The sequence below is a fragment of the Phallusia mammillata genome, chromosome 5, assembly GCF_965637545.1.
Source record: "Phallusia mammillata chromosome 5, kaPhaMamm4.hap1.1, whole genome shotgun sequence".
In the NCBI taxonomy this organism is placed as follows: Eukaryota; Metazoa; Chordata; class Ascidiacea; order Phlebobranchia; family Ascidiidae; genus Phallusia; species Phallusia mammillata.
The window spans coordinates 2,522,820-2,533,320 of record NC_137256.1 but is presented as its reverse complement, the minus strand read 5'-3'; the positions used below and the strand labels follow the sequence as shown (position 1 = coordinate 2,533,320).

Sequence of the window (10,501 nt, the reverse complement as noted above, 5' to 3'; positions counted from 1 at the left end):
CGTTTTGGTACAATTAATATGCTCGGTTTCTCTCACATAAACTCAGCTTAACTTTTAAATTATCTACAGCTGTTGTAAATAAACCCTTTTCTCTTAACCGGTTAAAACCATGACGCAGTCGGATCAGCTGTTATTCGCATCACCTGATAGGGTGACTCGGCAAATATTGCGGGTTGCGACAAAAAATGTCATGTGATGAAAGAAAAAGAAACCGGGTCATACGTTTGCCAGATTGATAAGCAAGTCGTTACACTGATTACAGCACGTTATCGCACAGCTTAAAGTTGACCAAAAGCTTGTAGTTAAACTTTAAGCTTTTCCTGCCGTAAGCTGCAAATATTACAAGTTCGGATTACTTGGAAAAAATGTAAAAACAATTGTTATTTGTGATTTTGTGGAATGTAGTTTTTAACTTAATAAAGCAGTTTTATTACCACACATATACGCATTTACCTTTTGCTAAGACATATACATGTTGTGTTTGTGTATTCTGTTTTACTTATCTATTCATAAGATTTCAAATCTTTTTGTAACATATTTTATATTTTTTTGATTTAAAAACTTTTTGTATTCTAATATAAGTAAACAAGTTCTAGTTGTTAGTGTGACAGAAATGTCCTGGTATACTTTGCCAAATAAATGTGTTTACAACTACACCAAAAACAAACTTCTACTTAAAGATTACTGACCTTAATTAACTGGATATTAATCCTGTAGGTTTTCCACTTTTTAAAATGGTTTTAATTACAAACTTTGTAGCATTGACATTTGCTGCATTAATACAAATTGTATCAAGTCAAAATCTGCCTTCACCTTTGACGATTATTAATCCCATTGATGGCTTAACCAATCATGTTGCTCGAAGCAGTGGTGCCATTGATGTGGAACTTTACGAAGCAGTTGGCAAGTTAACACCAGCATTAGTGTTCAATCAAACATCTTTCAAAGCTGACCAGAATGTGAGCGCATGCGTCACAAGTTTGCTTCAAATAGCAAAAGAACTCACCGGCTCCAAAAGTGTTCATTCTTTACAAAGTATGGAAAATTTACTTTTGAACAGCAGTTTATTTTGTAACACTATTTACAGATATGTTCATAAGTTTAATGGTAAAAATAATGGTCTAAATAGACGTAAAAGCGACATGCTTTATATTTCAAATGTTTCGGCAAATGCTTATGCCATCATCAGTGATGTGGCGCTTTTTACATTTATTTGGGCTGTTATTTTCATCATTAAGTTTATATATTTGTTATTTTGTTGTATGAATATCCATTTTAAAACTTACATGCTAATTTGTATAGTATTTAAATCATAATGAAAACTTACTGCCCGTTTATTGTTGTTACTTTTTTCCAACACCATTTTACCAACAAAACTATTAATAAAACTTACTAACTAACATTTAATTTGTAGTTTTGGATTCATGGGGTAAACTAGAGAGTGGAATATTAAAAGGGAACTTGATATGGTTGGGTCGTTTTCATGAATGTTTGGATGCATCGACAGAAAACATTTCCACACAATATTGCTCCGCACATTTCGGAAAAACTGGAGCAAGTGCTGTAAGTGTAGTTACAAGTTTACATACTTTCAATTTAATTATTGCACAAATGGTGTTCTGCCAAAATATTTTCAATTCCTACTTATATATATATACATGTAAATCATTGGGCGTGCCATGAAAAATCATCTCGAGTGCCACCCTTAGCACGTGTGTTGCCGACGCCTGTTCTAGATTATATATTATAAAAAAGATTTGTGTACTGAAATTGTTATAAACAAAAAACATCTACCAGCGAAAACATTCATAAATGTATATTTGGGTGTGAATCTCTAGTTTCCTCAGTATAAGCCATGACAATCATGTTTTTGTAGAGCTTGTGCTAATATAAGCTACAGACAGTGCACCCTGTTTTGGCCTATCATATTCATCAGTGCAGCTTGTTTTTACAATTGCTAATACTTAATTTCATGTTGATATATTGCAGTACCAGCTCGGAGAAACTGGTTTATCACTTGGGAATTGTTTTCCTGCCGATTGTTCTTCTTCAAACATCACAGACTTGTTTGATGCAGCTATCAAGGAAACTGGCTACAACATGAAAACAATTGTTACCTGTCCCAAGCAATTTGGTGGAGTTCAATTTCAAGACGTGTAAGTGCCATAAAATAAAAGTGTACACTGTTTTAACCTCTTATTGATAACATACAACATATTGGGCTTTTAAATAGTTTTGTGAAGATCACATGACCTAACGTTTAACATACCACACTGTTAATAAAGCTTTGTTATTTTTGAAGAACAAATCTAAATGTTCAAAACACATTATTTTGTATTGACCATTTAGGTCTTAAGAAATCACAAATCAAGTTTAATTTGTTTAATTATATATATATTGGTAAATTTGTTTATTATTGATAAGTCCCTTTAAAACAATGACAGTTTAAAGTACTTACGTTAAGTTGGTGATCCAGTTATTCCTACACTAAAAACTTACAAACCTTTTTTCAGAATTGCTCCTCTTATATTTGTGCTCATTGTCCTGGCAGCAACTCTGTATGAATACATTCATTCTATAAGAGTGGAAATGTGGAGCAAAGACCCAGATCAAGAAGTTCTTTATACTGATGCACTTAATACAACACAATATAAAACAGGTATTAATCAAACAAGGTAGTCATTTGAAATGTTTTCAAAAAACACATTATAATTTTCACTTGAGATTTGAGAATATAATTTTATTTCAACATGTTGTTGTTTATATATCCAAAAGTAAAATTTGAATGAAGTTTATTGTTTTCGATAGAAAAACTCTATCTAAAACATGTTGTATGTTTAGGTAAATTGCATACCTTTATTCTTGCATTTTCTGCAATTGAAAACACAAAGCGACTGCTGAACACCGATCAGAGAGATGGAGATATCCACTGTTTACATGGGATGAGGTTTATCAGTATGTCATGGGTCATATTAGGTCATTCCTTCCTGTTTGTTGCTTATTTCACAGGTAAGGTATAATTTGTGTTTGTAATGACTGATTGCATAGTGTTAAGTGGATAGTGTGTTTTTAATATCACCGCCAACATTTCACAGCAAATTCAATAGTATGTCATGGTCTTTGTACATAAACTGCAGGTTAACATCATGAATTTGGCTTGTGGTCATGAAACAAGTGCAAATTCAGACTCTCGTTTTACTATAAAAGTGAAGGCTTTGAACTCGATTTGTGTGTTTTATATTTTTTTTGGCCTTTTGTTACCAAGCTTGTGTGGCACCCAACATATCCATTTTGCCTTTGCATGCAATTCTATTTTTGTAGCACAATGTTTGCCATGCTTGTCAGCATGTTTCATAATATTCCTGTGTATTTGCAAAGCTCTTTAATGCACAGTTAAGTAAACTTGTAATAGGTTCCCTTACATATTCTGCAAATATTGTGCAATACACTCAGTCCCACCTTGTCATCAATGTTATCAGCAGGGATACATACAATATTCTTTCTGGTGGTAGTTTATGTAATGCAAAGCGTTAGCAAACCATTTTGCAAATTTTTAGTTTTGGTGAAATTAAAAAGCTGTGTGGAATTTTTCACCAATATTTTCTAATAAAATAAACTTGTTGCTTATATATAATGATTTATGAACACACCTTTACTTTGTGTAGTCATGCAAACTGTTGTGTATATTCCTTTGTTACAAATTATTCTTACAATATGTGAACAATGACATCCACTTAGCCCAAGTTCCACCAGTCTTGGTGTGAGGAACCGCTTAACAAAAGAGAAATGAAAAACAAATTATCGCTTGAACTTGCAATTCTCTTAAAAGCTAACATAAAGAGACTGCCCCACTCTTTATAGCTGTTCCTGAATCTTTTTAGGAATAGATTGTCCTTTAAAAATCTAGCAACAATTTTTTGTTGTTGAATATTTAGTGAACTTTGTTCATTTCAGATAACCTGGTTTATCCCGCAAACTACTTGGGTAATCATTTGGAATTCCAAGGAATTGTGAATGGAACTTTTTCTGTGGATTCATTTTTCTTCATCAGTGGATTGCTTGCAACTTACTTGGGATTAAGACAGCTAGGAAAAACTAATGGAAAATTCAATGTACCTTTGATGTATCTGTTGCGTTATATCAGGTATTGCAAAAAAGCTTGCAAACACTGTATAACATCAGAAATTGTGTATTAACTTAAGGGGTAAATACAATTTTTTTGCATAGAACGTGGATTTTGCAACATAACCTCTAGTTGTGAAATATATGTTTTTCCAGGCTCACGCCAGCATATGCATTTTGTATGCTACTTTCTGTCACATTATGGCCAAAGTTTGGAAGTGGTCCAATATGGCCAGGTTTGGTCAATCCTCTGGTTGAAGAATGTCGAAAATATTGGTGGAGTAGTTTACTTTATATCAACAACCTCTATCCAAGCATCATGAACTCTGAGGTAATATAAATATTAAATTAGCAATAAATTTAAGCATCACTGCTTCATCTAATTAAAATCAGATGGGTCGAACTAAATTGAAGTTACAACTACTATATATAAAAGGGTTTAACAGAAATGCAATAAAAACAGGCAGCTTGATGTAGACTAATTATGAGCACAATGTACTCTGGCATTGCCTGTCTACCAATGATAAATAAAAACAAAACTTGTCTTTCTAATTAGGAATTAAACTTACTACTACGGCACTAGTACTTTTTTTGTTAAAAATTTTAATTTTTTTTTTGTTAGAGGGAACTAAACAGTATTGTGAAAAGCCAGTTTCCATTTTAAAGTTACTAGTGGCCAAGGATACCATAAAAAAGTCAGCTTTATAAGTAATTCAAAACCCAGTGTATAAACCCAAGGCCAAACAGAATCAACCGCTGTCACCGGAAAACTGCTACTGTAGGTGGATTTCAGTTCAAACTAGACTTTACTTTATAGGTAACCAACATAAACCAATGCAAGCTAGCATAGGATATAGTTTCATACAGTTTATAGCATCACTGATTTAAGGTAAAAAGCTGTTTTGAAACCTGTTAGTTTCAGTATTTCTGCTTCAGCATTATTTTAAATCCATATACAGCAGCCAACAGGAAGTTTACTGTTACCAACAACGTAAAATGAAAATCTTTTTTCAAAATGACTAAAAACATGTTTTTATTTTATTTCAGTGTTATCCATGGGGATGGTATTTGGCAAATGACACCCAATTTTATATTTTGCTTCCTATATTTCTTTACTTGCTGTACAGGTGAGTTTTTACACACTTGCTATGTATACTTTTGTCATACAATATAGTTTTGTGTGATAATTACCCATTGAACATTGTTAAAAGTAAAAAAAATAAATCAATTTTTTTGCAATAACTGAAAAAACAACTTTGCATGCTGACTGATTTTAATGGTTTGTTTGCAAACCATTATTTTTTTAAACGACTTATACGACACATGTAAAATATATATTTTTTATATTCTAGGAGTCCAGTAACGGGAATGATTGTTACAAACCTTGTCATATTTGCAAGTATTACAATTACTGGTGTATTTTCCTCCATTACCAAACAGCAACCTCAAATTGTGTCAATTGGTCAACTGGCTGGGTAAGATATCACTGTATACAAAACCCTTACATTTGTGCGAAATCTTATCCACTTGGTTCATTTTAACTTTAAGTATGTGATTTCAATGGGTATGTAAAAAAATAATTTTAAAATCAACTGAAATTTTTTTTGTTACCCTCAAGATTTGTAACAAAAAAAGCAACAACAACAACAAGAGCAATAGTGGTAAATTGATTTGAATTCCAAAATTTAAACATACATTTACCAAAACAGTTATTTCACTTGGTGAAAGAAAACATATTGACATAGTTTATATTTCTACAATTACAATTTACAAGTAATAATGTACTTCCACCCAGTGGTGGGATTTAGCCGGTTCGCACCAGTTCTATAGAACTGTGTCGTGAAATTTTATGAGATCAGCGAACCGGTTAGCATTTCTGGAATACTAGACTTTTTGTAACAAAACCGGCTCAAAAAATATGACTTTTGTGATGGAACCGGCTGACAAAACATTTGAAACCCTCCACTGCTTCCACCGTATATACCTGCATGTTACCCAGAGTGTTATTTCTATGCAGTTTTGTATCCAATCCTCAACACAGCACCCTCAGTCTTGGCAATTCAACGGATCCGAAGGTTTACAGCACTTACATTAGTGACCTCTACACTAAACCATGGTGCAGAATAGGAGCTTACCTTGTCGGTGTTTTGACCGGATACATCCTGCAAACCAAACAAGTCAAAATAAAGATGCCACTGGTTTGTACAATTATTTAGCACTTACAATATTAGCAGTTGAAAAATGTAAATTGGCAAGACATCACAATAGTACTTTTACAAAATTCTGTTGTTTTTTTCTAAAAATGTATTTTTCAAACCAAACCAAAAAATGGGAAAAAAATACAAACTTGATAATCAAAACTAACACTTCTTCAAAACAAGTATTTGTACTGTTAATAAGTTGTAATTTCCTTCTTTGGGCCAAAAAAATATTGGAATATAGTGACATTTGCAAACTGTTAAAAAACATTTGCAATAACATCAGTGCAATAAACTTGGTAAACAAATTTGTTTGTGGGATGTCATGCACATAAATTTTGCTGATCAAAGTCCATTGCATTTGGTGTAATGCATGCTGTGGAAGAGCAGTAATGCATATTGGTTGGTTGTTCTCTTTGAATGCATGCAATAAATACGCTCTGCTGCACCTAGCACAATAATGCTACAAAATTATCAATTTAATGTGGTGTTGAAAAAACAACATATATACACAAAGTATTCACTCTTTTGAAAAATGGGTGTAAAAAACATGCTGTCTACATACTTTCAAAGTTAAGAGTATAAAAACCAAAATTACAACATGGAAAAAATAAAAAGCTTGAAAATACAACAACAGCATGTATGCTAGTTTTTATAAAATAATTATGAAACACCTTTCCTGTGTGCAGACAATTGCGTTTAAAACCAACTCCATTGTTGAGAATATTTTGTGCACACCTCTGGAAAAAAAATTTCATTTTTATTAAGGCACTTGTTTTTACATTTACTTCTTCTCACTTTTAACACAAACATAAGGAAAAACAACTATTATTATGACTCTTGTATTTTCAGGTTGCAGCAGCATTGGGTTGGCTATGCGCAGCCGCTTTGAATTTGTCAATTATTTACGGACTTTATCCAACCGTTTCACATGGAGGGGCCTTGACAGTGAACACTGCGGCATTTTATAATGCGATGGCGAGACCAATGTGGTGTGTTGGACTCGCTTGGGTGGTTATTGCCTGCAGTAATGGCCGAGGAGGTAAAGAATTTTTTAAACATAAAAATAAAATAAATACATACAGTTTTTAGTTCAAAAGTCGCACTTATATTTGTAGTACAGATAAATGTGTTTTAGCACATAATCAATTTAGAATTTTTTATACAACCAGATTATGTGATAATTTAAATGATTTTCTAATCAAATAGTCATGGTTGAGATTTATGCAACTAAACAAGTTATGCAATTAACCAAACTCATTTGTAGTTTTACAACACCAGTAACAAAAACTGAAACAACTGTTAAAAAAAAATTTGCAGTGTATGAAATCGAAAAAAATTCTAACAGCATGATTTGTTCCACTAATGATTTTGTAGTTGATCAATTCTTTAATACTATTTTACAGGACCAGTGAACACTTTTCTTAGTTGGAAAGGATTTATACCACTTAGTCGATTGACGTACTGTGCATATTTGCTTCACCCACTTATAATTTGGTGGTTTTTCGGAAGTCAAGAGGTTATGGTTCACTACAGTATTCCATATGTTCTTAGTTTGTTCCTAGGTGAGGGATTTTTAGAATTGGAAAGGTGTAAAAAAATGTCCTATAAATTTCATAGTTTCTATAACACCTATATATTTTTAGTCTGTATATTTTAAAGAAAAAACATTATATTTGTTTAAAGCACACCAGCTAAAAAATGTGGTTTAAAAATGTAAACACTTTTATATATCGTCAAAATTTAATAAAACAACAAGTCATGAGTCCTAATGAACACAAGATAAATTTTTCACCTACAGGACATCATATGTATCTTATTCAAATAGAATGGTTACATTTATAAATTGAGGTTACATTTGCTTTCTGTTTAGTGTGGTAGCAATTTTGGTGCATTTGTTAATTTGTTGTTATTTTTTAGCGGCCTTGGTCCTAGCAAATCTACTAGCCTATGCAGTGCATTTGCTTGTTGAGGCACCAGTTATTATGATTACTAAAACTTTAACTGGAAAAATCCAGACAAAACCAGTTTCAACGAATCATCTTCAATTTGACAACAATTCTGTAAACTTCGATGGACAGTCTACAGCATAATATAATTACTGTCTTATATTTTATTGTTTTACGTTTGTAGGCAATTTACCATTTTTACATAATTGCTGTGAAGTTTTTTTGCTTAGGTTTTGTAAGAGATTCCTTGGCCAATTTTTAGAATGAAATGCCTTGTTTTTACAATCCTGACATTGTTGCATATATTTTATGCAATTTTTAAAGTTTCTCATTGTGTTTTAAATTTTTACTGACTTGATTTGTTGAAAGCTGTACCTTTTCACAAGTGCAATTGTGATGTCATTTTGTGCGACTACCTTTAATGTTCATTCAACTTTTAAACAACAATTACTGGTTCATGTTCCTCATACTATGCTTGTCAATCTTTCTTTCAGTTTTCAAAAGACTTTTTTTACAATGATATGTAATTTGAAACTATTATGAAAAGTAATTTTACAATTCAATTTTTGCTTATCCATTAAACCTTTACGAAATCCTGATTATTTCGTACTGCAACTTGAACAAGGATCTTTTGTCACTTTTAATCTAATTTATTCTATTGACCTCATGTTTTCAACTTTTATGTGTGTGTTTTTGCGCAATCCTTTGAAAATCAGTAGTTGTACCTCAAGGTTCATGAACTACTAGTCATTATAACTGTTGTGCACAACATAAAATAACCTCACAAAAGTTTCGTCAAATGCTCATGCCACCACCAGTGATATAAGGGGCCACATCAGTTACACCCGTTTATATCCACTTGAGTCAATTAAATGATAGAAAAAAATTAAACTTTTTAAACATTAACCTTTTGAAGAGATGCGTGTAAAGCGTTTTACAAACTAATTTCATTGACAAAATTCGGCCTTTATTGTACATTAGATACAGCGCTCAATTGAATAGTTTAACGAGCTTTTGATGCATATGCAAAATTCTTTCTATTCATTGATGGATTTTTTCATTTTTTGCAAGCTCGTGTCAGTCCCTACCCGTCCTGAATCAGATGAACGGTGTAACAATTCAATCACGGTAAAAAAGATTCATATGATTGTTGTTTTGTGTTAATTGCACTTACATAGTAAATTATTGTGTTACAAATTCTCAGTTTTGTTTGTAAATAAATAATTCTTCTTCCAAGTGACTTGTTACTTTCTGCGTTTGTAAAATAAGCGGGAAATTATCGTTTTGACAACATTCCGTGAATAGTTTGCTGAGTGCGACATTTGATTGTCGGAAACCGTTTTAACAGGTTATTTTCTATTTAAGACTGGAGCCTAGAGAGCAGGCTGTAACGAAGAAGCCCAAGTCTGCTATGCTGATATGTTTACGCGTTGGTGTCAAAGGTTGGCGCAGTTTGAGTCGAGTTGAGTTTATTTCGCTAGGTGATACAAATCGTAGCAACACGATTGCGCGAAAATATTTACCAAACCGGAAGAATTTGGTGGAAAGATGATAAACGTGTTGCAGCCATACTGTTACTAAAAGCGTTATGTGACAGGGACTCACATTGGAGGGTGAGGTTGGCGCATTTGGACATGGAGTCTGGGGGCAACGTTAGTGGAACTAGTTGAATTGGAACCTAAAAGCTAACCACCCGTGTTAGGGTGGGGTTCAACACGAAAAGAAACCCTGTTGGATATAGTTTCCGGCGCCATAATAAAGGGTGGAGCACACACATAGTGACGATAGAACATGATGTTGTATAACATAATAAAAACGGCACAAAAAAGCAAAAAAAAATAAACAGATCAATGATTCAATTAACTCGTGGGATATAGGAGTAGCTCAGCTATTGCCGTCCCGTGACACTTTGTATAGTAGATCGGGTGGGAACTGCGAATGTTGTAACTGAAAAAGATCGTATCATCGATTTAAAAGAAAATTTGTGCCCTATAGGCTTTTCACTTTCGGAAAAACTGAACGGTTTTCTACAAAACCGCTTGTTTGCATAAGTTTTTGTAACCGAGTAGGCCGATGTATTGGTTTGGGCCTAATATAATTAAATGTTCGCAAATAGCAAGCCGGTAATTTTCTATAGGTAGTAGGGCTACAAAGCTGTGCATTTGGAGTTTTCTTGGCAGCTAGGTCCGAAGAGCACATAAAAACAAACGGAACGCTAAACATGGACTGAAA

General features: G+C 33.0%; 1 protein-coding gene across 1 annotated transcript; it reads left to right on the top strand.

Moving 5' to 3' along the window:
• Nucleotides 1-721: 721 nt before the first annotated feature.
• On the top strand, nucleotides 722-9,505 carry LOC145230250 (nose resistant to fluoxetine protein 6-like). The gene is made up of 13 exons (XM_080095633.1): nucleotides 722-1,035; nucleotides 1,415-1,563; nucleotides 1,990-2,156; nucleotides 2,514-2,659; nucleotides 2,842-3,009; nucleotides 3,955-4,144; nucleotides 4,279-4,453; nucleotides 5,170-5,249; nucleotides 5,475-5,597; nucleotides 6,140-6,320; nucleotides 7,173-7,362; nucleotides 7,727-7,885; nucleotides 8,241-9,505. The coding sequence occupies exons 1-13, from the start codon at nucleotides 735-737 to the stop codon at nucleotides 8,411-8,413; spliced, it is 2,202 nt and encodes a 733-aa protein (XP_079951759.1). The 5' UTR covers nucleotides 722-734; the 3' UTR covers nucleotides 8,414-9,505.
• The last annotated feature ends 996 nt before the right edge of the window (nucleotides 9,506-10,501 follow it).